Below are 27,805 nucleotides of genomic sequence, written 5' to 3' on the forward strand. Positions count from 1 at the left end.
GCTGTGTTAAATAACAAAACCCACTGATAATTTCCCAGACCTTGAGGAAAATGTGATTGTATGAAGGATCTTGAAGGACTGAGACAAGAATGTTTCATTTTGCTGGTGTGGAGGCTTGGGTATGACATTGTCCTGCAYRGRTGASCTGTTAGGAGTTGTGTAAGAACAGCCTTAGCCCCAGAGCTGCTGTAATACCACTGGTGTTTCACGTATCTGTTACGATTATTTTTTTGGTCAAGATTCTTTATGGTAAAAATTAACCATTAGTCTAATTTCTCAATTGTAGTAGCACTTTCTTGAAGATCAAACTATTGTATTTACTTGCTTCCTGTGTAAAATAGTAAACCTGCCAGGATAATATTTTTTCTCCCTTTTCTCTGCAGAAATTATACCTTCTCATCCGTGGTTCTTGTTTGAATTGTCACATGCTGACATGTCCTCGAGCTGTGGTTCACCTGCTGCTAAGTCAGCTGAAGGTGCTGGAGAAGGGGTTGCTTCATGCTGTCCATGACCTTGAAATCATTCTGAACAAGGCAAGTAGTGTGTATTGCTCCATCCCTTTTGGAGTTCATAGTCTCATAACTATAAAACTGTGCTAATTTATTTTCTTCTGTTCCTTTTAGTTTTTAGAACAATGTGCAGATGCAACAGGTTCAGAAATTGAAGAAGAGTTAGATCGCCATGTTCAGGAAATGTTACAAAGCTCTCAGCTGAGAGATCGATGTTCAAATGTGAGTACAGTCAGTGTCCCTCCAGATATCTTGGGCTTTATCCTCCTAAAATAGCAATGTGCTGAACAGAGCCTGACTTGGACTGTGTAGGTGCTGGATTTTGTCCTGGAGTTATGAACTTTGTTATGTTTAGAAGGTTTTTTGAGTGAAATGTCTAAAACTAAACTTAAACAGTATTTTATTTCCCATTAGTATCATTGTTGAGTTTCTGGAAAATAGTGTCTGTGTAGTGAAATGTTTTGATAATGTAAATATCATATGAAAGTTTGATACTGCTGTCAGTACCTGCAGATGTTGATTCTTCTCTGTGTGATGCTCTGGCTGTACAGAACACATTTTGCATTCTGCAAACTTGCTGAATTGATTTCAGTGAAGTTTTTAAAAAGACTTTCCTAACTGAATTCTAATTTCCATTTAAACGCAATTTAATGTACGTGATTAGTAAAGGTAAATATGAGTGAAGATATTTAAAAATCAAAGATCATTGAGCAGATTTGTTTATAAGCCACTTTTAGTTCCTTGATCACTTGTTTAAAAACTGAGCTTAAGCACTTCGTAAATCATACATTCATGAGCAGTCAAAAGAAGTGATTTTTGTTGTTCTTATACCTTCTTAAGTTTTCATTAGAGAAGAGCTTTAAATTCCAGTATTGCCTTGAAAAATAAAGACTTTATGAAATAAATTGAAAAAGGAGGCTGGAGAGTACAGAGGGGCTGTATTTCTGCAGCCAATATGGGAAGATGATGAAAGAACTCTACAGATCAAGGCAAGAATTAATCAGTATAAGGATGTGTGCATTGACATTAATAATATTCGTGTTGATAGTTACTGTTAACTGTATAATGATTAGTGAATTCTTCATATAAGATGTTTGAATTTATTTTTCTTATTTTCTTAAGTCTTTCTGGTTTTTTTCTTCATCAGGTCAAAAATGTGTGTGAGTGTAGAAATAAACTGATAACACAGTTCTGGAAAGCACACATGGCTTCAAAGAAATGCCCAAATTGCAAGTAAGTTTAACCACATGAGGAAGTAAATAGCTGGTTTGGAATGAAATAGTGAATTTCTATTAACTTTTATCTGCCTTTCTTCTTTTTTTCATTTAAGATCCAGGAGATCACTGGTACGAAAGGAGCACAACAGCAAACTGACAGTAACTTATCCTTCTACAGTGTACAATAAGTCAGGAGAGAAAGGCATTCTGGATGAATTAGGAGGTAAAATATTTGTCTTTTACTCAAATAGATGAGTACTTTTTTCCTGCATTTAAGGGGCACAGATTCCTGGCAGTGACTGTGCACTTGGGACTCATTTATAAAAAATCCTTGTTTTAACTAAACCACTAAGCTGAGGAGTCAGAGAGAATCCAATTCCATTAAAATTCTATTTGAGAGCCTGCTGTGCTTGTGCAGCTTCAAATGTCTGTGTGTCAGGAAAAGAAGTACAAAAACATAATCTATATCAACTTCAGGGTGGCTTAGGGGTACTTCATTTTTGGCAGGTTTTCTGCTGGATTTTTTAAACAGAGCAACTAGATATAAGATTAATTAGGAGAAAGATGACCAAGTTCAGGAAGAAAATCAGATAATCCTATTCTTATGAAAGAATTACTCCTTAAAGAGGAAAAGAAAGTAGGTGACACTTTCCGGACTTAATTAACCTATTGTTTCAATCAATTTAAACCTTATTTTAAATCTTGTATCCTTGATCCTTTGCATAAAGAGACAGAACTGAAGCAAATTTGTATATTTTTTTAACCCTTAGGAGAAGTTTCTGTAGAGAGTTTTTTTTGTTTTCTACTCTGTGATGTAAATACTAGATTAAATCTCTGGAGTTTTGGCTGAAGCATCAAAATGGGAAGTATTCTGTGTTCTGAAATGGGATGGGTCACACAGTTACATACATTCAGCATGGCCTGTGCATGGTTAAATGTCAGAAGAGAGTACCTTTAACCCTGGCATTGATGCATTTCTGTTTAAGGGGTGGAAAGTTCTTCTAGGTGATTGGAGAATTGAAGTTTCATGCTCAAAAATCTGCATTTCTGGGCCTTAGCCAAAAGAATAGGAAGCTATCTGAGGTCATGAGAGAAGTATTTTTCATTGAGTTGTGTACTCTAGGACTCAAGGGGCTGGCCTGCAAGAGAAGTGGAAATTGAGATCTAAACTTGAGATCTGACTTTGTTTTTCAAAGAAGTGATCCTTTTGCTTTTCAGTAGCAAAAACATGTGTTTTCATGTGTTTCCACTCTAAAGTAGAGGTGGCCCAGACTCTAACTTATAATATGGATGGATTGCTGGCTGATGCTGTTGTCTCCTCCAGCTGAGTATTTCATGGGAACCTTGATATCTCTCTGGTAGCACCTGAGTGCACTGAAATGTTCCCCAGCTGCAGGCTGACTCTTGGTTTGTGTTTTGGTCAGGGGCTGAGGTCATTTGAAGAAAGGTTCCAGCCCACTATAAGTCAAATAAAGCATAAATTTTAGATGTTACAGTAGAGTCTTATTTGTGTTACCTATATTCATATTCACTAGTCACAGAGATGGTTTCTTTCTAGTTAATTTTATATTCCCATAGCAAATACTTAAATGATAGTTTTGATGTAGATGTCAGCCAGTATGCTTTGTGTGTATTTCCATTCCTTCTCTGAGCTGGAAGCACTTACTACTGTAAGCAAAAAAAAAACTCTTTCAGAGTAATCTCTTGAGATTTTTTTAAATAAATATTTTTATTTTATTATTTACTTTTCAGGTATTGATGAAAGCCAATTAGGGAAGAGAGGATACCTGACACCGATGACTGCTAAGGAATACATCCTGGCTCTGTGGAAGAATGAAGGTAATGGTTGTGATGAGCAACATTACTTCTTTTTCTGTTCCTTTTAGTGGACAAAGTCAGCAAATATTCCAATTTGAACTCCATGTTAAATTTTTGCCTTTTGCCTTAGGGGCTCCTGGCTGCAAGGTGGGTTTTGTGACAGGAGGACTGGGAGCCAGAGAGTGGAGAGAGCTGCATTCAGTTAATACTTTAATCAATTTGAGTTCTTCTCAAATTGTGGCTCCCCACAAATCACAACTGTTGTTTGCAGAGAGTGTGATTTTCCTGTGGTGCTGCACCCCACAGTTACTCTAGATAAAGTCTGAGAATGGATTTATCAGCCTCTTTTTTTGACTTCCCTGTACTCTGCAGAATGTCTGCAGTTGCCAGGAGAAACCAAAGCAGTTTTGTGAATCACAGTTAGTAGCTGGAAATTTTCTTCCTCTTGTTTTACTTTTTCCTTTTTGTACAATTTATATTTTTGTCCAGAGTTGTTTCTAAAATACCATGTATGTGACCAGAAAGAGAGTGGCAGTTCTTACTAAATTATGTCTAAAATGCTTTTAATTTAAACAAGCTCAATAGTGTTTAACTTAGCAGATTCTTTTGACTTGGTTGACCAAATGCATCTGGGGATTTGGATTCCCAAATGAGAGCAGTGAGAGTGACTTTATATTTCTATTGTATCTCTTTAGGTTTCTTTTTGCGTTATCTCTTCCCTGGGATGGATCCCCATGAGAATTCAGGATTCAGTCCAGACTTGTTTTTTTTAGATCTACTTGTGGTTCCACCATCGAGGTAAAATTAATCTCCCCAAAATTTGGTAGAAATCAAAGGGTTTAGTCATCTTTGCAGGAGATGGAGCTCCAAACTCCCATAGTACAGAAACTGGTCTGCTTAAGTGTGAGTAGAGTGTTTAAATAATGAAAATCGCATGAATTGATGATAAGTTCTGCTGTATCTTCAAGTGAGTTTGATATGAAAATGAAATGGTCATTATGGAAAATATATATATTAGTATTTTAAGTTGTTATGTAATACTAGAGCTGCACAGTACTGATAGAATTTCTTGTTAAGGGTCATTCCTCTTTTATGACTGTCCCAGTAGAATATAATACGGATTTTTAAATGCCCACTGTTAGTTTGTTTGGATTATTTTTCATGCCCTGAAGACTTAGACTATTTGAGGTTTATCATGCTTCTTTTCAGTGGCTTTAATCTTTTAAAATAATTTTGATTTGCTGTAGGTATCGTCCCGTAAATCGTATTGGAGATCGCCTGTTCACAAATGGGCAGACTGTGAACTTGCAGGCTGTGATGAAAGATGCCCAACTGATACGGAAGCTCTTGGTTTTCATGGCCAAAGAACAGTGTCAGCCAATAAAAATTGGAGAAGAAATTCAAACAGTAAGAGTTGCTGGTTATCTTATTCTTTGCTTTTTGGATATGTGGGTTGAATTCAGGTAGGCTCCTGTTTGAGCTGTGCCAGTAGCAATTTTTGCCTGTGCTGTTGAAGCATCTCAGGAGATGTTCTCTATAGCTGTTTTTTTTCCCCCTCTGCTCTTTTCTGTCTGGTGCAAAGGGAAAAAACATTTTGCTCATACTGTTTTTGTCATGGTTTTAGGTATTAGATACCTGTATGTGAGATGTAATGGGCTCCTGTTTCTGGAGAATGAAATATGTACATATGAACAGTTCACAATAAAACTTTGTAGTATCTCATCACGTGAAAAATGATGGGGGGACAAAGACCACTTTAGTTTCAAAGTCTCATAGAGCCAGTTGTGATTGTGGTTATTTTTTGACCATTGATGTCTAAATAGAACCCAAAACTTCACAAATAACACTAATTAGTAACAATGCTTGTCTTCTTCAGATAGTTCACGTGGTTTTATACTGGTAAATAAAATGTATGTCAGCTTCATTCCATGTTGATTCATCAGTTGTATCATTGTCAGTCTTTGATACTGAACTCAGTTTTTGCTGAACTTGATTTCCATCTTAAGTGTAAAACGTTTAGGAAACATTTTTAGTTATTCAGAATGCAGCCACTAGATGGAGATCTGTTCTTAAAATGTATGACAGGAGGTTAATGAGTTTCGGATGTGACTGGTTTAGCAGCTTTTAGACTGAGAACAAAGTAATGTAGGTGAGAAAACCTCTTGGATCTGCATTATTTTTATCTTAAGAATAGGATTTTCTAGTTTCAGCGATTCCTCACGTGGTCTGACTACCACTACATGCAAAATAACGATGAGTGTTTCATTTGCTGTATTTAATACTATAATTAATAATATAATTTCAGCCTCGTAAATAGAAGATACTTTTTGTCAAGTCCATGTTTCTAATTTCTCTTTCTGTAGGACACAGGAGGGGATAGTGAACCTCTGGACCGTTCTGTGTTGACCACCATTCCAGGACAGAGCATTGCAGATAAGCTGTACAACGCTTGGATACGTCTCCAGAGCCATGTCAACATTGTGTTTGACAGTGACATGGACAAGCTGATAACAGAAAAATACCCTGGTATTCGTCAGGTGGGTAGCAAATGGAGTCTTAGACAATTAAAAAAGAGAAGCTGATGGAGTAATAAAAAAGTGAGCTATTTGTGGTTAATACATGGGCACTTTCATGACACTCATCATTGTAAGAATCAGTCTGGTTTTCCATACTTTGAGGTTTTAATTGTTCTGTTCTGTTTTGAAAGCTGTTGGAGAAGAAGGAAGGACTGTTCCGCAAGCACATGATGGGGAAGCGCGTGGATTTTGCTGCTCGGTCCGTCATTTGCCCCGATATGTACATTGGGACCAACGAGATTGGCATCCCTATGGTGAGGATAAATAAAAGGGCTGTGTCCTTCTGGTGCAGCTGGGGACTGAACTACACTGCTGACACTTTGGCAGCAAGCACAGAACAACTACATAGCAAGCAGTTAAAAATGTAGAGGTTTTTTGACTCATCTGAACTTTTTCCCACCCAGTGTTAATAAGGAGCATTGGAGAATGGGGARTTCTTACTGTTACGAAGYAASARCACCACATYYGAGAAAGAGAAWTWWAAAAAAAAAAGGAARAGCTGTACTTACTTKATGGGATTATGAAYTGGTGCAAACTTTAAAAGTAAATCCTGTTTCTCTTATGGTCTTTGTGCAGTGTAACATCTATGGCAGCCTTTAGGGAAAGGCTGTGATAATGTCACTAGTTTCATCAATTTTCAAGGATTTTTAACCACATAGAGATGCCACCAAGCCTGAATTTGAGCTTTTCATTACACCATCTTTGCAGGAAATAGCAAGCCTGGTGATAATGTACTTTTTCTCTGTATTTGTTGGCTTGTTTCCAGAATTTAAATCTGTGCTTGCTTTTTTTAATTGTGAATTGACTTCTATATGCAATAGAAAATTGTAAAAAGGCCGTTATTCGTATGGTAAAGGATTTTAAAACAAAGATATATTTATTTGTCATTAGAGTAGACTGAGGAGGAGATGGATTCAAGAGCTTAAAGTAATTTGTTTGCATTATATTTGCATTATATGAAACTTCTTAACTGTATCTCCATCCCTTGCAAGAGTTGAAAACTTACTATTTAGCTGCTTGGGCAAAAGTTTTGGTGTTTAATAGTCTTTTCACGTTGTTCTGTATTACCCTGTCTCTCATAAAGGCTTGGTAGAGATTTAAAATTGATGCTGTTTTATCGGTGGCATTTAGAGTTTTAAGCCAAAACTGAACATGTTACTTCTCTCCTCTTTTCCCCCCTGTCTAGGTATTTGCTACCAAACTGACTTACCCTCAGCCAGTCACTCCCTGGAATGTCAAAGAGCTGAGGCAGGCTGTCATCAATGGCCCCAAGGTCCACCCTGGTGCCTCCATGGTCATTAAGGAGGACGGGTCGCGCACGGTGCTGAGCGCCACCAGCCTGACCCAGCGCGAGGCCATCGCCAAGCAGCTCCTCACCCCCACCTCAGGGGCACCCGAGACAGGGCTGAAGATTGTGAGTATTAGCAGAGCCCTCCTCCATCTCTGGTTGGGGGGTAGGAAAAAAAAACATGATGCTTTTTCAAATTCTAAACAGCATTTTCCATCCTGGATTTTAGTTGCTTTTAATACGCAGTGTGTGGCATTCTTTGTGTCAAGATGAAGGGTATTCTTAGTGGTGACCTTGGCAAATGGTGGCTTAGCAGTTAGACTCGGTGATCTTAGAGGTATTTTCCAACCTTATTGATTCTGTGTCAGTTGTTTCTTCACTATGCTACAGCTTAATCAACCTTTGAAACTTCTTAATTGTATCTCCATCCCTTGCAAGAGTTGAAAACTTACTATTTAGCTGCTCGGGCAAAAGTTTTGGTGTTTAATAGTCTTTTCACGTTGTTCTGTATTACCCTGTCTCTCATAAAGGCTTAGCAGAGATTTAAAATTTAAGTCTTGAATATTTCTGTGATGTCAGTTGTCTCAGAACCTCTCACAGAGTTAAACATGACAGTATTTAGATTGTACAGTCAACTTATCATACTTCTGTTTGTAATAACTTAGGTGGATATTTGCATGTTGCTAACAGAAAAATTACAGTGAGACTGTTTTGAGAGACTGTTCTAGATAAGGGTATATTGTGTTGTACTCAAAGCTGAAATTAAGAGACTCTTGGGCTCTACTTCAGCTGCTGGGTCATTTTACTATCTTAGTCTGGGGTGTGTTGTGGCAGGTATTAATTCAGCCCAGTGGGCTTTGTACAAAGAGCTTATTGATCTGATCACTGTGGTTTGGGGAAGTTAATGGGGAATATGTTGTTTGCTGGAGAGCAGCGGGCGTTCAGGAGCAAGCAGTCTTGATTCTCTCTGAGTTTTGCACAGAACATGAATACCAGAAGAAAGGTATTTTGGATGTGTGTATATTTAAAGATAAATTAGTCCTTTGTGAGGTATGGCAATGCCTTGTAGGCAGTAACCGAATTTCCCTTGCAGGTGTGTCGGCACATCAAGAATGGAGATGTGCTGTTACTGAACCGCCAGCCCACGCTTCACAGACCCTCCATCCAAGCTCACCGGGCCAGAATCCTGCCTGGGGAGAAAGTGCTGAGGCTTCACTATGCCAACTGCAAGGCTTACAATGCTGACTTTGATGGGGATGAAATGAATGCCCATTTTCCACAGAGCGAGCTGGGCAGAGCTGAAGCCTACACCTTAGCCTGCACTGATGAGCAGTACCTGGTGCCAAAGGCAAGTAAAACAGATAAATTTATTCCTACATGCAGTCACTTTGTTTATTTTGTCTAATGATAAATTAGATAATTTTTTAAAAATCCATTTATTGATTTTTGAGGTTCATTTCTGTGTTCTTTCTCCACTTGTGGTTCTTTTCCTCTAAACAAGGCCTGGCACAGCCAAATAATCTTGTTCCTTTGAATGTCAGTGTCCAGAAGAGATTCAGTAGAGAGTTGTGCTGTAATTATGAGTTCTTTACAAATTACTTAATTGCTTTTATCCAGTGGGAATAATTTTGGAAGCTGGAGGCACATGACTTATTAACCCCCTTACCCTTTTTTTCTTGTTACCTCTTTAGGATGGGAAGCCACTTCCTGGCTTGATCCAGGATCACATGGTTTCTGGAGTCAGCATGACAATACGGGGCTGCTTTTTCACCAGAGAGCAATACATGGAGCTGGTGTACCGAGGACTGACAGACAAAATAGGAAGAATTAAAATCTTTCCTCCTGCCATTATGAAGCCACAGCGATTATGGACGGGAAAGCAGGTAGTTTATAATTTACTGGATTAAAGAATTCTGGTGGTTACAAAGTAAGCAGAATATTAATGCTAAAACCTGTGCTGCTAAGGGTATTTGAAAGGCCAGATCTCAGCATCACCATGCAGGTCTAGGTGTGTGGTTTTGAGCTGTAAAACCCAACAGACAGCTTTCTGTCTGTTTCTTTTTAATTTTGAGTATGTCGAAATTTTGGAAAAACCCTTGCTGTTTTATATTTCTGAATAATTATGTGTCTCAGCTCGTTGCTACTTCAAAGGCTAGAGTAGCAGGAGGATATTCCTGTCTTCTCAGATTTCCAAGTTTTTGAAACTTTGGTGTCAGTGGGAAAAATACATGCAGGGTGTTGCTTTTCTCATCCATGCCAGATTTTTTATGTTGAGAAGGGAATATACAAAATAAATAATTCCTGCCACTCTGCTGCTTCTTTATAGGTTGTTTCTACGTTGTTAATAAACATCATTCCAGAAAGCCACGCTCGACTAAATTTGACTGGGAAAGCAAAGATTGGTGGGAGAGCCTGGGTAAAGGGGCCTGCAAAAGGATGTCTAAATCTTGATTCAATGTGTGAATCTCAGGTATGAAACAACTCTGGGAGTTGGGCTGGGCTGTGTTGTATTAAAATAGTGTGTACAGTAGAGGAATGTGAAGGGAAGCAGGCAGATGACAAAGTTAAAAGCAGATATTTTGCAAGAGTTACTGCCAGAAGCAGGTGATTAAAGGATAGGCTTGGGAGTCAGAAAAAATTCTCTTCAAGTCCAGACTTATGCAGATTCCATCTGTTTTTGTTAGACCATGTGTCTTCATTGCTGGACTTTATAGGTGGAAAGACGTAGATGGTGTTAGAAGTTTTATTTCTATTACAAATTCTGGAAGTATAGATAATTGACCACATGTAACTGTTCACCAATGCATGACTTTTTAAAATTAAACCTATTTTCACATAGATTACACACAAAAACCTGTAGAGGTCATAGTAAGATCAAGATTCCTGCTTTCCTTTTTCAAAGCTGTGTTTTATTTCTCAGGTCATTATCAGAGATGGGGAATTACTGTGTGGAGTCTTGGACAAAGCTCACTTTGGCAGCTCTGCCTATGGCCTGGTGCACTGCTGCTATGAGATCTATGGGGGTGAGACCAGTGGCAAAGTGCTGACGTGCCTGGGGCGCCTCTTCACTGCTTACCTGCAGCTCTACAGGGGCTTTACCATGGGTGAGTAACTGCAGTGCTGTAGTGCAGCACCTCCTGAGCTGTAAAACAGACATTGTTGGGCATAATAGATGCTAATTGTGTCGGTAAAATTTTGCAAGACTGCCCTTGAGTGGGATAGCTGCCTGCCAGCCTTTTTTCCCATCTTGTTTTTTTGTTGGTGCATAGCTGGCCTTCTAAAAGTAAATAGAAAACACAGTCTTGAGTGTGCCAAACAAGTTCTCTCTTCTGTCCTGCCTAGGCAAAGTGTGCACGGTCAAAATGTCTTGTGTTGAAATTTTGTTTAGATCAGAACTTTGTATTTTGCTTCCCTGAAAAATAACTGTTGCATAGAAAGYAGAACARCTRACAAAGCAGGGTGGAARAAYTTTARGGAATTGTAAATCRASTCTTGAACATCTTGTTCTRTTGTAAAACTTCTCTTAAATGTTTKACTTTSATCACAGCTTTTCAAACTCGTSCAARTGTTATGGAGACACTGTCAACTGTTGGCAGGAATGGGGGWCTGACAGACTGCTGTGAGCCAGGGAAAAGGGAGGGATTTCTTYTGGAGTGAGGAAGGGGATTGGTTGACTGCAAGACACAGAATATAATATGTAGAGAGTCAGGATGCAAAGACTAGTTAGGAAAAGATAATAACCCTGGGATTGCTAGGTAGCTAAAACATCAGAAAACGAGAAATGGGACTGGAGCAGGAGTCTGGGGTTTGGTGTTTCGGCACAGCCATTTTAGTGACTTTGGCAGAACTCCTTACAAATAGCTCACAGGAGTTAGGGTTCCAGTCTTTAATCTGTTCTGATGTTCTCCTGGTCATCACAAGGATCTGTATTTTTTTACTTATCTTTCTTAAAAAAGCTGGGAAATGCCAGATGTGCAAAGTTCATCTAAGAGGACTTTTGATGTGGATGGAAGAAAAAAAGCAGTTTGATGTGACTGATCCACAAAGCATTAGTTTGTGCAAGTGCATCAATTAAGATTTTTTAGAGTCTGTTGAAGTTAAGACTTCTTAAATCAGGGAATTGATTTTGCACCTTTACTGCTTAGTTGATATATGTTTTTATGGCCTACAACTTCTCCATCCAAAAGCTACTCGGATTCTTTTCATCTTGTCAAACTGCAGGCCCTGAGTCTAACCATTATTGTAACTTTAATTATGACCTTGTTTTCCAACTCTTCACTCTCAAAACCCCTGACACCAAATGTGGTTCCTTCCTTGATTCTTGTTCAGTTTAGACCATTGTGTTCTGTCTCTCCTCTTTAATAGGGATTGAAGATATTTTGGTTAAACCCGAAGCAGACCACAAAAGAAAAAAAATCATTGAAAGGTCAAGGCAGAGTGGTATTGAAGTAAGTCTGYTTTGCAGATTYGTTTTTCCTTCCATAATGCAAAATTTTAGAAATACTGCCCTGTTCAATCATGCCTACTTAACACCTAAAACCCCCTATATTTTATTTCCAGGCTGTTAGAGCTGCTCTTAATTTGCCAGAAACAGCATCATGTGAGGAGGTCCAAGGGAAGTGGCAGGATGCCCATCTCTGCAAAGACCAGAGGGATTTTAACATGGTTGATATGAAATTCAAGGAGGAAGTAAACAATTACAACAAYGAAGTTAACAAGGTTGGCACCTACTGATCTTGTTTGGAGACTTTCTTATTAAGTTTATTAATGTGGATGARCAGGGCCTGATGCTTCTGGAGGCTGAAGTTTTCCATCTGTCCCCAGCATGAGGCTCCATGTGCTGTCTCCTCCTCAGCCTTGTTCTCCCTGAGTGAGAAGATGGCTTAGTGTTCAAGATGCTTTTAAAATTATAAATAGCAATGTTTGTGGTTGCTCATTGTCTCACTGTGCTAAAGTCTTCCGCAGGGATTTCTTTGGTYTATTATTTTAATTATAATGTTTGGTTTTGTTCCCTTCACTGTCCCACAACTCTGTAGGTTTGCATGCCCCTTGGTCTTCACAGGAGCTTTCCAGAGAACAATTTGCAGTTGATGGTACAGTCAGGAGCCAAAGGATCCACTGTAAACACAATGCAGGTAATGACAGCCAGGATTTACTTAGCAGCTTCATGTGTTGATGTGATGTGTCCCAGAATATAAACTGTTGGGAAGCTCTTGTGGGGATATCTTATACCAGAGCAAGATCTTCATTCTGGACTTTGGCATGGAAAAAATTTAGAAGAATGTAATAAAGACCTCAGTGGGTGATGGAAGAGAGTCAGTGTTTATTATAACCTATTTTTGAATCCCTCCTCAGTACATGAGGATTTATTGAAATAGCAGGCCTGCTTTTTAGAAGGAATGCTGCAGTTTATACAAACAAACCTACTGTAGGATAAATAACTTTTCCTGGTCTCTGTTGGAGACTGATCCTTTCCTTCAACTTCTGAATAGGAACAATTAAAATTTTGGTTTTGGTAGAAGTGGTAAGGATGCATTCTCATTTTACTTTTTGCAACACAGACACCAAGCAAGAGGAACTCTATAAAAATGCCATGAAGAGAATGACCAAAGCTCAAAAGAGAGWGCATTTTGGGTTGAGGGTTTTTTCTGTTTTTAGTACACTGCTGAGAGCAGTGAGGKTAATGTAGGGACATAAAAAATATTTTTAAAGGATTTTTAGTTTCACATCTCTGTGTTAAAATAAGGACACAGAATGGGAATGGTAATGTTGAGGATGAGTCAGGGGCTAGAATGACTTAAAAAGACCAGGTGAGATCTCCATGCCTTTTCTGCCCCTCAGTAGCATTTCATTAACAAGTCTACATTGAGCTACATTTTGTGAACATTTGACCCTTTTTTTACTGTATTTTTCAAGAAAATTTATGAAGCTTATGCGGACAAAAAGTTGGATGGAAAAATGATATTTCCTTTCTTCCTTCCACATTTAGATTTCTTGTTTGCTGGGCCAGATTGAGTTGGAAGGTCGAAGACCCCCACTGATGGCTTCTGGCAAATCACTGCCGTGTTTCCAGCCTTATGATTTTTCCCCTAGCTCAGGAGGATTTGTGACTGGCAGATTTCTCACTGGGATCAGACCATCTGTAAGTTYAATACTGCTTGTGTTGATACTGAAGTTTATTTAAKTCTTGGTATTTTAATAGAGAGTATYTGCAGTTATAGATAAATGGWCTTTGTTCACCATGGTTTCATATGTAGCTTTTGAGGAAAAACATAAATTGCCAGTATTGATGCACTTATTGGCAGAGTTCTGATGGTATTGTGCTTGTGTTTAGGAGTTCTTCTTTCACTGCATGGCTGGCAGGGAAGGTCTTGTGGATACAGCTGTCAAAACCAGCCGTTCTGGGTACCTGCAAAGGTAAGAGGTCTGGTTTAGAACTGGAGCCTTTAAAAAGTCCTTTGATTGGTTGATCTTCCTTTGTTTCTGGTTTTTTGTTTTTTTTTTTTTTGTTTTTTTTCCTTTGTTTCTGTTTTTTTTTTTGAGAGAGTACTGTAGATTGAAAGTGCCTGTATTGCTTAGATTAACTTCACTATACTTGATTTTTACAAAAGGGTCTGAATGTTTGTTCTAAACCAAATTTTCTAGAGACCTAGGTTGACTGGAACATTATCATTTCAAACTGATCTCTGGCACATAACAGTGGCAGCTTCTCCTTTTGCAGAAATCGTTTTCCTGGTACAAGTTCCAGGGAACTCTAGTTTTTCTTGGCCATGTTGAGTGGCTTTTGTCTTTACTCAAGTAGCACCTCCAGTTCATCCAGAAGATGGAACTTCTCAATTGTTTCAGAGGGTAGTAAGAAGTTCTAAAGGACAGATGCCCATTTCAAGGAGATGTTAAGGAGTGACAGCAGAAATAGAGAGTAATTTACTGTTTCATTTAAAGTCAGATCAGTCGAAGGAAACTGYTGGGAACAGCATGGTGAAAGCTTTGCAGTATCATACATTTCACRTGAGTTTTCTGTCTATAGGATTTTGGCTTCCAGATCAGCCCTTAAGTACATTTAAAATATTAATGAAAACAGTGGGTTTTATGTTTAAATTATATCATCCTTGTTGCTTTGCAGCCTCTTAACAACATTTTTCTTTTTTCAATTTCTTGTTCCCTCCGGAATAGGTGTATCATAAAGCATTTGGAAGGGCTGGTAGTTCAGTATGACCTGACTGTACGAGACAGTGATGGCAGCGTGGTGCAGTTTCTGTATGGAGAAGATGGGCTTGATATCCCTAAAACTCAGTTTTTACAACCTGAGCAGTTTCCTTTCATTGCAGAAAACTATGAGGTAGGACACCTAATTTATGAGGGGTGGAAGGGAGACTGAAACACATGGTTAACATCTGGCACATCTGTCAGGGATCCAGTGGCAGCAGTTGTTCCTCTCAGTTACTKTCAGACTAACATACGATTTTATTTGCCTTTGTATTCAAAATATGGAAACAATCTGAGGTCTGCAGTGTGGTTTAAGCAGTCTCAATTTCAGCAGAGCACCAAGCACTGTYTGCTCTAACTCTGCACTTGSATTCAACGAAGATGATGTAACTTTYCAGTCTGTCAAGTTTGATTAACTTCTTTTTATCAGTATCACCACTGCTTACTACAGAATGKTGATAACAACATAAAGTTAAAAGCAGTTTTGTCTCAATTGGGTTGAAAACCAAGTTTGAAAATTATTTTACAGCAGTAACAGCAGAAAAAGTTTTGAGTTTGCTTTGCCTTTTCTGGAACAGTGAACATAGAAAGAATAATAATCACACAAATCACATTCTTACAGGTAATCCAGAAGACAAATCATCTGGATGAAGCTTTAGCGAGGATGGAATCTCACCAAGCTAACCAGCAGTTCAAAGCTATCAAAAAGTGGCGAGCCAGACACCAAAATTCTGTGCAAAGAGAAGGAGGCTTTCTGCTGTTTTCCCAAAAGAAACTGGCAAGTGTGAAAGCTCAGCTTCCAGGAGGTGAAATAAAGAGTGGAAGAGATCCTGCTACTTTACAGGTAACACAGAAGCAGTTGAACTGACCAAGCCCTTCAAAAGACATTGCAGAATCCAGTAATTTTATAATTGCTTTATATATCCCAAAGTGTTTCACAGTCTACTTACACAAATCACCTTTTAAAGAGATGTTAACTGTGTGGGTGATGAAGCTGAGATTTATTGAAGTMCGTGGGCCCTAGTGTTAARGGAGGGACTAAATATTGAGATCTGTCTGGTTTTAGAAAACAGGTCATGTTCCTGGATGGTTTGGGGGACATTCTTTTGTTTAGTGGTGGGTTATTAGATTTTTTTTTTATGTCTACTGAGTAAATCTCCCTTGCATGGACAGCTGTCTGCTAGCTGGATGAGAGCCTGTTTGAATACCAAGATCAGAGGGCTGAGCCAGTCTTGCCTAGTTTTTCCAAAAAATACTCTTGCTTAAGCCTCTTGTCCGTCATGGCACTGATCTCTATGATATGGCTTCTAAGACTGAAGATTGTATGTATGGACACAAAACACAGTCAGATCTTGCTTCACAGCCTTGCTGTCACAAAATATTTACCATGGTGGAACGTGGGCATGAAAATCCAAGCTGAAGGTGTTGAGATAGAACTCTCTGAACTTGTCTGCAAAAGTTGTTTTTCCTAATCAGAGGTTCATTTATTGAGCTATGCTGAATTTCTGTTGCTCTTGACAATTTTTGATAACAAGCTCCTTTTTCCTGCCAGCTTTGGACAAGGGAGCTGAGAGTCATCTAGAAGCAAGGGTTAAGTATATTGAGGGCATTCACTCCCAAGTTAAAATCAGTCTTTGAGGCCATATTTTGCTGATTTCTGGAGTAGTTGCTATGGATACATAAGTTGGAGTGCTTCAGGCTTGTAAAGAATCTTGAAATTATTTGCTTTCAAGAGTGTTAAATATCATAAAGGAGAGAACACTGGATTTGTAGCTGAGCTGTTTGCTGTGTTATGTACACCCTTACATTTTACAGAGATTATCTTTTCCTCCTTCACTGCTGTTTGATTGCTCGTGGAAGCAGTGTTAGGTGGTTGTGGTATTACTGTGGATAAACCAATCAGCTTAAAAACCTCCTCTCATTTTCAGTTGTTGAAGATGTGGTATGAGCTCGATGAGAAGAAACGAAGGAAGTACCTGAAGAAGACAAATAAATGTCCTGACCCAAGCCTGGGGGTTTGGCGTCCAGATACTTATTTTGCATCTGTTTCAGAAACATTTGAGAGTGGAGTTGAAGGTTATATCAATAAATGGCAATCTGAGAGCAGCCAGAGTTACACACACCCAGCACTTTCTTCTGACAGGTAAAAACCTCTGAGTCTCTTCTGCTTTGTACTGACCCAAATGCCAAAATACCTTTTTGGGAATGAGTTTGCTAAAACTGAAGAGTCTTTGCCAAGTCTTGTTTTTCTTGTGGCCTTTGGGAAATCAAGCAGTGGGTTTCAGAATGGCTCCTGAAARCCAAGTGTGCAGTAGAGAGGCTCTGGGTATCTATTCCTTCCAAACCTGAGTTTTCCCTGCTGCTGAGGGCTTTAGCAAAGGCTTTCTGGAACAACAGCAATGTATATAAAATAATAGTTTATAATAACCTTGAAAACCACAGAATGCTCTTGATGCACCTTGGAGTTAGCAAGGCAGTTAAGAAGTGCCAAGTGGGAGTAAATGGACTCACTTTTGACATCCTGGGAATTGGCAGCAGAAATRAAATACAGTTTGGCCAAGGCCCCAGTTCTGTGTTAATGGGCTGTGTTTGTCAGATCAGATGGGGATAGACAATTTTACAGTTTCTGGAGGGCATTTATCTGTAAGCTACCAGGAGAAACTGGTTCTAAGATGCAAYTTTATTGAACAGAGCAATGATTCATTCTTTTATGAGTTTATTATTTTGTACATTGAGCTAAACCTCTTATTTCCTGTCTTCAGATTAAAGGATCTGTTGTATTTAAAGTGGCAGCGATCTCTTTGTGACCCAGGAGAAGCTGTGGGGCTTCTTGCAGCTCAGAGTATTGGGGARCCTTCGACACAGATGACTCTGAACACCTTTCACTTTGCTGGCAGAGGTGAAATGAATGTCACATTGGGTATTCCAAGGTGAGAAAGCTGTGTCCTCCATGAGTCCTTTATTTTAATAGGCACTTAGGTATATAATTTTGCCTTATCTCACAAGCAGGTGTATGTGGGAATGTTGAAGGTGAATGATCCTTCAGTTTACTTGTAAATCATGCCTGTTCAGAACTATTTTAAATTTTTACACTTTTCCAGATACAAAATACCTGTGAAGGCCCCTTACTCTAACCTGATATATAGGAAATCATGAGTTTATTTGGAATAATTTGGGTCCTGACCTGGTCTTATGTTGGGGTGGGAGGGGATTGTTTTGCTTCARAGAAACAGGTGTGAGGAGGAACATATGAGGAAGCAGCTGTAGGAAACAGACCTCATTAGTCCTTCTGTTTTTGTAATTATTTATTATCATATCTATCCTTTTCCCATAATTGAGGCACTGGGGCTGCTGCTGAGCTGTGCCTGGTGGGGAACCCAAACAGAAAAGGAGCAGTGCAGTGTAACCACAGCTCTTGATGCTCATGGCTTGGATGGAACTGTCAGTTGCTGCATGCTGTCTAATGAAATGAACTACATAATTACTTGATTGCATAGTGTTTTTATTGCTTAATTGGAATGATCACTSTTTGTTTAAAGGTTGCGGGAAATACTGATGGTGGCCAGCTCAAACATTAAAACACCAATGATGAGTGTTCCTGTGTTCAATACCAAGAAAGCTCTTAAAAAGGTGAAACAGCTGAAGAAACAGCTCACAAGAGTGTGCTTAGCTGAGGTGAGCCTTCTTTCCAATGCATCCTTTGAGAGTCAACAAAACAAACTTTCCTCTTTGAGCTCATCTGTATTTTGCTGTGCCACATTCTGGCTTTTTCTCAAGTACATTTTTGTCAGTCTGTAGAATTGGCAGGGTTCTGTTTTGTCTTTGAGCGAAGTTAATGTGGCTGTGATTGGCATAGTCAGAGCACAGATAGAGACCTTTCTGTCTGTCCCCACCCCTTCCTAATCTCATAGAGAAAGGCTCAGTAGAAGCAGGGTAATTTTAGTGAAGGAGTCAGGTGGGAGGTGAGGCTGTTCTTCCAGTGTTGTCTAAGTTAATTGTTAGGAAGAGTTTAAACCAAAAGGTGCAGTAGGATACACTCCTTTTGCCCAGGGGCAAAGCTTCCAGAGAAGTTTGCCAGTTAGCCTTTTGTCATTCTGGTTTCCTGGGGAAAGCACTGGAACTGCACCAAGTAAATGAAGTTTCTTCATCAARGGAGTAACGTTCCTGCATGGGAATTCTTTGTAGGTCTTGCAGAAAGTAGACATTGAGGAATCCCTGCATGTGAAGCACAAGCTGAACAAGCATCGCCTCTACAAAATCAAATTTCATTTCTTGCCCCATGAATATTACCGAGAGGAGAAATGTGTGAAGCCCAGGCAGATCTTGCACTTCATGGAGACAAGGTGAGTTTACTTTCAGATACTTTAATATTTTCTCCTTTTTTTTTGCCTTTTTATGGGCCCTGAATGTTGTTGATTACAGCTGGTGTAGCTTTCAGAGCAACAGAGCTGATGTGCAGAGAGCATTTACACAATTGCTTTTATGCCATGAATAAAACTATGGATCTGTGGCATTGTGAATTGTGCAGAATTGTATCAAGGCAGATCTTTCACATGTCTCTTAATACACTTGGAGAAGAAACAAATAAGCAACATCTCATTCCTCATCTGTGGATTCTGAAGCACTTATAACCAGAAAAAACATTTGAGTACTTTAGGCACCCCATGGTGCTCTCATTGAACAGAACTGAAGTTCATTTTTTTACTATTTATAAAATACACATTAATCAGAAGAAGCTGGCTTATTTTTCCCACTTTCTTTTTAACCCCTGTTTCTATCCCTGTTTCTGACCAAATCTGTGTAGTTAAAAGTAGAACATTTAATGCAAAGTGTCTGTTGAAAGCTATTTTAGCTTCGTAAAAAGGTTTCATTGATTTCTTCATCCTTCAGGCCACATGAGTTCAAGCTGGGTTGCTTTATTTTGTATGTGCGTGTTGGTTTAAAAAAGAAAAGAAGTCCAGTAATGAAACATTTCTTCTGAAGGCCGATTTGATGTGCAGATTTTATATCCAGATGAATACATAATTTTAAGCTTTGAATGCGTGGCTACATCTGCAACAGTAAGAGAAATTATACCAATCTTTTGGTATAATTCTGATCTAAACAAATCTATAACCTCTGATCTAAACAAATGGGAAAAGGCTGAAAAAAGTTACTTGCCTTATCCCAGAAATACTTTTGCATCCAGCAGGGAATAATGTCCTGTTATGAGTTGACTGGCTTCTTAACCAAAAGAAATTTTTTTTTGACAACTTCAGACTGACTGTGTGGTAGTGCTGAGCTTTGACATTCTGGGTTGCTTCTTCTGTCAGGTTCTTTAAAGTTTTTCTGGAAGCAATTAAGAGGAAGACTGCAAAGATGGCATCTTTTAATGAAGTCAGCACTCGGAAGACAACTCGGAAGGATTTAGATGACGACCAAGACAAGGTACAGGAAAACATTACCTGAAAAACTCCTCACTTCCTTTATTTGTTTTTTTGAGAACCAGAATTTGGAAAAGTGTGGTATGTTTCAGTGTACACAAAATATATGAATACTAAATTTCTGCTTCGGTATTTTCTTCATACTTAAATTGTCTTTGTGTTCTCATAAAATCAACAAGTTTTTTTTTGTATTTAATCCTGGTTTACTTAAGACTGTGCTCTGAAAATGCCAGTTTGTTTTAGTTTCTGTGAGACAAAAGCATATCACTGTGCTTGCTGTCCTGTTGTAGCAGTGGTTGTCACAACTTTGGGGAAGGTCCTTTGTTAATAGAAATGCTTTTCCACGTTCCTTCTCCCACTCCCTTCAAGGAGTATCATAAACAGGCTGATAGCTTATCCATCTAGTAGACATTAATTTTGTTAAATGTTGAAGTTTTCAGGACAGATGAGTTCATTTCTTTATAGTATTGGGCCTATAGAAATTAACTTGTCTGATTATCTGTTCTGTGATGAATTTCTAGACACAAAATAATCAGGAAGCTGTAGAGGAAGAAGAGAACATTGTTGATGCAGAAGCTGATGAAGGGGATGGTGATGCTACAGAAACCAAACGGAGGAAGAACCAGGAAGAAGAGGTAATGACTTCCTAGGTGCTCAACACTCTTTAATTCCCTGTTTCTTCTGTGTTTTGAGTTGGGAAGGAAAACTTCCATTGAAACAAAATGCTGAAAGAAACAAACCCCACATGAAAGAAGATAAAAATCTCTGCTTTAGGCTGAACAGTTTTCATTTGGCCTTTTATCAAAGCCTTGTTCTTCAGGCATTTGAGTGGATGTGTCTGGCAATCAGGCTGTCTGTGCTGAAGTTCACCTTAACTTTACCTTTTGCTAATTTTATTACATTAATTGTTTTTAAAACTTTACAGTGGGTCTTAATATTCTCCCTGCATGTTTTTATGTGTTCAGTATTTTATAATTACATCTTAAAAGATGGGGTGCTGTAATTTCAGCAAGAGGGTGGGATGATTGAAAATCCCAAGGGRATTCTATCATCAGGATTGGATTATGGGAAGAAATTAGATCTTTTCAGGGAGAGAAAACTAAATTTTGCTACAGTCTCAAGAACCTGTAGCATCTTGGACTGTGCTGAGGAATAATGATAAAATTATAAAGAAATATACGCTGAACTGAATGTCTTACTTTCTTTGCAACAGAATTGCATTTTCTTTGTACTGKAGGGGTGAGATCCTTGCAAGTCAACAGCAAAGCATATTCCTGAATTAAACTGTTCATGGTATGCTGTGTCTCTGTACAGATTCTGGCTCAGATAAACACAACATTATTTCTTGGCAGGTTGATTATGAGAGCGAAGAAGAGAACGGAGAAGAAAAYACTAATGAGAATCAGGAAGATGAAGAGGCTGAATCTGAAAAAGAAGAAGGGACTCCTGGTGCTGAAGAGGATCAGAACCCAGCAGAGGGTGAAGACTCCCAACATCTTTCCTTTGTGTCTAAGACTAAAAAAGTGAAAGATCAATTACTTCAGTCAGCAGAGGTGCGAGTGAGCGCTGTTGTGGAGAGCCACCCATCCATCCAGGATTACATGTTTGACACYGAAAATGAGCTTTGGTGTGAGGTAAGGTGGAACATCTGTGGGTGGCTGCACAGTGGTTGCATGTAGCTCCAATGACAAATGGATCTTTTCAGTGCAGTGCTGCTGTTTTGTCTCAGCAATCATATATGAATATAGAACATGGCATAACAAAAGTAMTTCTTGGAATAATTTTTTAGTAATTTCTGATTTTCAGAATACCTCATGTAACTTTTTAAAAACAGTTTCTTGACAGGTTTATTGTGTTGTAATCTTTAAGTGTACTACTACTGTGTAGCCTTTGATGAGTAAAAGTCATGGCTGGACTGCTGAAAAAAAACAAAACATCTTGAAAAACAAATAAAAACTCCAACAAACACGATCCCATCTCACCACCCCAAAAAGCAGTCAGTGTAAATTTAGAGACCTCAAAAGCAATGTGGATGAATGATCCTGGAATGGGGAATTTGCCTTAGCATCTCATTCAGCATTGTTTAGCTCTCATTCCAGTCAGACATTTATGTTCCTAAACACATAGCTGGGGTAATTCCAGTTATCTGCTTTTTGCCTAAATAGAAATGTGCTGGTTTTTGAGCCTGGTGTTCAAACCTCCTCACACTACCTTGTTTTTCCCTGTCAGGTTTCTGTGGCATTGCCACTAACAAAGGTGTATTTTGACCTCTCCTCCCTGCTGGCATCCCTGGCRCGCAGCACCGTGATCCACGAGGTGAAGGGCATCACACGGTGCCTGCTCAATGAAAGTACCAACAAGGAGGGACAGAAGGAATTCGTTCTCCACACCGAAGGGATAAACCTGGCAGAGCTGTTCAGATATTCTGATGTGTGTAATCTATTTCTAATCCCAGCCTTGAAKGATCTTTTGTGTTCAAGGGCGGGTGGTGGATGATGGATGCAATTTCAATTTATCAGGGGTGATGTGTAACCTTTTCAGCTCTTAAACTCTCTTCCTCCTCTGTTTATCCCAGATGTGTTCAGAGCTCAGCAGAGCCTTTTCTCAAGGGCACCTTGCAAATCAGTGTTTGTGCAGCAGCCAGTGCCTAATGACAGATGATTTCACACCACTCTTCTCTCTCATGTCTCTCTAAATGTTACTTGAGGGAGTTCTTCCATCTAAATGAATTGCAGCCAATTGGAGATTAATAGTTCTGTTACCCAGCCCATAACTCTCCAAATACAAGATTGTTTTAAGCTGCTTCTTCTCTTYTGCTAAAAGTTCTGGCAGTCTGAGATACACTGGGCATTGCATTGTGTTATTTGGAAGACTTTAATGTTTTGTTTGTGTATTTTGCTAGTTTGCTTGTTGTCATTTCAGGTAATTATCTCCTGTGGTGAATTTTAACTCCAGTACTCCTATTCATGTATTTAATGCTGCTTAACATAAATCCCCTGAATCATTTTTGTCTGTGTTTGACTCTGAACTGCTGCCTAGTTGTTCTATATCTGTTGGTGCTGCTTAAGATCATAAAAATGGAAGGAAATCTATCTTAGCTTAGCTGAAATAATTTGGAAATACAGAGGTGCTGTTCTCCTCACTTGTATCTCTGTTTTTTTCTGCTTCCAGATTCTGGACCTGAACAGGCTTTATTGCAATGATATCCATGCCATGGCTAAGAATTACGGAATTGAATCAGCCCTGAGAGTGATTATAAAGGAAATAAAAGATGTRTTTGCTGTATATGGTAGGATTTCTTTGTATTTTTAACATAGTCTTTAATACCATTAAATGGGAAAATGCAGCCACAGTCATTGCAGTTACAGTTTTGCATGGTATATTCATTCATTTACATATTTTCAAGTTGCAGCTTTTCATCATTTTAGTTATAGTGTCTTCTGTGAAGACCTTGTTAGTTAATTATTACATTTCTTTTAATCAGTAGAAGATATACTAGGTAAGGTTGAATTTGTTCCCCCTTCACGCAGTTCTTCCATTCTGGTACATTTTGTGCAAGCTGGAAGGTCCAGACCAATTAATTATTGATGTCTGAGGAAGCCAACTGTTAGACTTGTACAGTGGCCCTGAGAATAGGATCGATCTTGCCTCCTTTTGTCTTTTTARTGATAGGAATCCAGGCTCCTGAGTTTTTATATCTTTCTTAAAATAGCTKCACTGCATTGTCTGAATGTTCTTCTCTCAGATGATTCATAGTCCAGCCWGGGGAGGCTGCATGACTTCATAGGCATGTTGAATTACTCTTCAGTGAGTGGAGTTTTGCTATGAATTAAACCACTGAAAAGAGGGAAGATTAATACAGTGGGAATTTTAGCAAGCAATTATATCAAACAGATTTGCCAGCTGGCAGCCCAGGATGGTCTGACCTTCATGTTGTTCAAGAACTGCTCAGTAAATGTTGACAAAGCTCTTAATGGTCCGCCAATTAAACTGACTTCCCAAGAGTTATTTAGGAAAAAATGCAGTTTTTTTCAGCCTGAAGGAGATTTTCTGAGAATGCCTGATGTCATACACAGAGAACATCAGACCCTTTCTGACTCTGGGGCCAGCTAATGCAGGCCACMAGGGAATGGGTGAGAGCTCTGTGCCTCCCAGATGGATGGATGGATGTGTGATCCCCTTCTGTGGAAACAAGGATGGTGCAGAACTTTCCTGATTTTATGTAGAGAAACTCTGCTGCCTTACAGCATTCTTGACATTGCTGTGTCCCCCTCCTTTCATTTCAATTTGGAGAGATACTGTTTTGTATTAGAGTGAWGTCTGCCTCTCCTGGATATTTGAGGGGAGGAGTTAAGCAGATACACAGTGCCAGAAGAATGTTAATAATGATGTTCTTTAAGCTGGTTTGATCAAGGGGTTTGATTTAGACCTGATACTTTTAAAAARTCCCACACACATAGCTCTGGAATGCTCTGATGATTACTCTTTCTTTTTTTCTAAGGAATTGTGGTAGACCCTCGACACCTTTCACTTGTGGCAGATTACATGTGTTTTGAAGGAATTTACAAACCACTGAATCGTTTTGGAATTCAGTCCAACTCCTCCCCTCTACAACAGATGACGTTTGAAACCAGCTACAAATTCTTGAAGGAAGCAACAATGATGGGTAAATGGTTTACTTTGAGATCTCTTGCTGCAGCATTTCACATATGCTTGGTTTTTGACGTAACTTTCCATTATTTTGAGTAGGGCATAATTGCATTAGAAAAAATGCCAGAGGCAAAAATTTTAATTAAGCACTCGCCTAGGAAAATGTTCCAGATGTTTTTAGTAAAATTCTGTCAGCTTAAATAAAGCCAAGTCCCACATGTAATTTGTGGGGTCTGTGACTCCTTTCTTTAAGAATTACATAGGCATTTTTACAACAAACCTCAAGGTTGTTAAGATTCGTTACAGTAATGCTTTATAACAGACTACTAAATCTGCCTTTTTCCTGTTTCTACTATTAAAATGGTCTTCTTTGCTTTGTTTTTGTACCTATGTTGTAACTTCCATGTCTACTCTAACTTTGCTATTCAGCATTTTATTTTGAGAACAGACCTCTTGGCTGTTACTTTGATTTAGCACTTAATTTTCACTTTTTTTCCTCAAACAGAGACAAAGGGTCAGTCTCATTTTTCTAATTGTAGGTTTCTGGTGCCATTTGAGATTCCCAGGAGTATCCTTCTGCCCTCTAGTTGCCTCTGTGGAAGTTGTAGAGATGACTTGGCTGTGTGGATCACTTAGGACATTTGGAACAGCACTAGCCATCTATATTTAAGGCCTTCTATAAAAAAAAATCCTCGTGCTTTAAGTGTGTCATTTGACAGTTTCTGTGATCTCAGGCTTTGGATTACTAATTGCATCTCCTTTTTGCAAAGGGACATAGTTTGGTTTCTGTCACATGCCACTTGCCTTGGATGCTGCTCTGCTGTGTCCTTTGCTCTACAAATGGGGAGAGCTCTCAAAATTCTCTCTTGAGTTCGTGTCTTAAATGGCCTTCTATGGATGCCAGAGATACTTTTATTACTGAATTTCTTTTTGCTAATGCTATTTTATACCTTTTCTAGGAAGGTAGTTTGGGTTTTAATTAATAGCACTGGTGACAATTGACTTAATTAATCTTAAAATCATAAAAGTGTAAATCTAGGGTAAAATTACAGAGAAGAGGATGTTTCTTGCGCAGTTGCACTCTCTGGATTTATGTGGTGTCACACTGTGACTTAGAAATGAAATCAGAGGAGGTTTTTGCCAAGTGAAATGTAATGTATGGATACTGTTATGAATAAAGACACGCAGTGCATGCTGACAGGGGCAGGGTGACTTGGCAGGAACTGCACTGATTACRAGCAGAGGGAGTTGGTGATTTCACCACGCTGGAAATCAAAGTCATCATGGGGATTGCAGCAGCCTGGATCTAATTTGCTTTAATATAACTGATAACTTGACTGTACAGTTTAAGAGACCCTGCAAGGGTGCCTTGGGGCTGATGCCCTGAGCAGTGAGAAGGAATTAAGAAGGTTTTTGAGGTYGTGCAGGGCTGTTGGAGCACAGGCTGCTGAGTGGGGCTCCTTGTGCAGGGAGCAAACTGCATCAGCAGTGAGATCCCTTGGGCTGTTTGCTCAGAGAATAACTCTTTGTTAACATCARATGAGCAAACAGGCCAGTACTACTGTCCTTTTTAACGATGTAACAAAGGGGCTTTTTTTCCTTCAGCTGACACACATTTAGGAGCAGTTATTTAATTATCCAGCTGTGRCTGAGATCAGAGCAGTGAGCACATGCCAGACACAGTGCTGTGTATGCTCCTGCCCCCACCCTCTGCATGATAAAAAGTTGAGTACATTTTGTTCARTAGAATAAAGATAACCAAACTTAGCAAAAGTTTTAACAACTTTATTTCAAATTTCCTACTGCTCTAATGATAAACATTCAGCTTGTYGTAGTTAGGATGAATGAAAAACAGCCTGAATAGTTACAAAAACAGTGGAAGCAAAACAATCCCAGCCAGACATGTYATCTGGAGTGCTTCCAAATTTCTGTGACACTATTTCGCTACAGTGAGTAACCACAAAATCAARGGAATTCATGGAATGTCTCTCCAGTGAAAAGTTCTCTTCATATCTAGCCAGAAGGATTTAAAATACACATCAAAAGGATTCATACTAACAAAGGAAAAAGGCAGCAATGACAAGGGAATCTTTTTGGTTTTGCCTCACGTGTATTTTTTCGTGATCTATTTAGTCAGCAGARTGTGTTCACTGGCAGGTCAAATCTGTGTTCTCTTAGAAATCAGACTGTTTTGTCTTTTCACACAGAATTGGGAGAGTTTAGTAATGTGTGGCCTTATTATTTGCTTGGACCAAAGATTGGGATGAGATAATAGTTGCTGTAGGAGGGGCAGGAAGAGTCTTGGACTCACTACCCCAAGAAATCCCAATTTAGTGTGGGCAGTAGGTGGCAGAACCTTTCTGAACCTGGGGGTGCTGAACCAGATGGCTTCTTGCACATAAACYGAAATGGTTTCTTTTCAGCACTGACCTTTGGGAACCTCCTAATAGGATTTTCTTTGAATTCTGTTCCAGGTGCCCATGATGAGCTGCGATCCCCTTCGGCCTGTCTGGTGGTTGGAAAAGTTGTCAAAGGAGGGACTGGCTTGTTTGACCTCAAGCAGCCCCTGACATAGTGWTTTGGTGGTAACTTAAGGATTCTGTTGAAATGTTCATCGTAAGAACTGCATATGCTCTTCAGCTGCACAGCAAGGGCACATTCTGTGTCTCTAGTCATCTTCCCTGTGCTAGTAGGTTTGTTAATCTGGATACCCAATGAGCCTTATCAATTTAATGAGGATAGGAGCTATCTTTTGAGCCAAAGAATCACTTACTCACTGTTCATCAGTGTAAAAAAATGAGGTTGTTTGTTTACATAGAAAGTTATAAAATGCAGGAGTTGGTCTGAGTCTCCAGCTATGCAGCAGTTGTGGCGGACAGAAGTGAAAGCAGAATCTGTTTATGCTAATTTTTGTGGGGCAGAATCCCATCAGGGTGTGGTCATTAACATGACAAATTTCCAGTRCTGGGAATAGCATTCCACACTGGCAGGTGTAGCTGGGCACCACTGTGCTGGACCTTCAACACTTCATTGAAGCAGCTGTGCTCCAGGCATTTCCTCCTCTTTTGCTGCACTTGGATGCACTGCCATGACTTGTATAAGCTTTAGAGGATGCATT

At 39.2% G+C, this 27,805-nt stretch overlaps 1 protein-coding gene across 1 annotated transcript; it reads left to right on the forward strand.

Moving 5' to 3' along the window:
- Positions 1-383: 383 nt before the first annotated feature.
- On the forward strand, positions 384-27,527 carry LOC130581166 (DNA-directed RNA polymerase I subunit RPA1-like; the record flags this gene model as incomplete). Its single annotated transcript, XM_057379122.1, has 32 exons — positions 384-533; positions 624-731; positions 1,657-1,742; positions 1,840-1,949; positions 3,479-3,565; positions 4,240-4,342; positions 4,792-4,951; positions 5,908-6,081; positions 6,252-6,374; positions 7,307-7,534; positions 8,502-8,756; positions 9,100-9,291; positions 9,735-9,878; positions 10,329-10,512; positions 11,774-11,856; positions 11,969-12,127; positions 12,445-12,543; positions 13,398-13,550; positions 13,743-13,825; positions 14,582-14,747; positions 15,237-15,458; positions 16,543-16,757; positions 17,377-17,544; positions 18,154-18,289; positions 18,800-18,957; positions 19,927-20,041; positions 20,559-20,672; positions 21,390-21,671; positions 22,267-22,467; positions 23,209-23,326; positions 24,539-24,703; positions 27,162-27,527. Coding segments are annotated over 32 exons (4,842 nt in total), but the record flags the coding sequence as incomplete, so codon positions are not given.
- Positions 27,528-27,805: the final 278 nt, after the last annotated feature.

Source organism: Malurus melanocephalus, unplaced genomic scaffold (assembly GCF_030028575.1).
Source record: "Malurus melanocephalus ecotype Western Australia unplaced genomic scaffold, MMel_1.1 scaffold_389, whole genome shotgun sequence".
In the NCBI taxonomy this organism is placed as follows: domain Eukaryota; kingdom Metazoa; phylum Chordata; class Aves; order Passeriformes; family Maluridae; genus Malurus; species Malurus melanocephalus.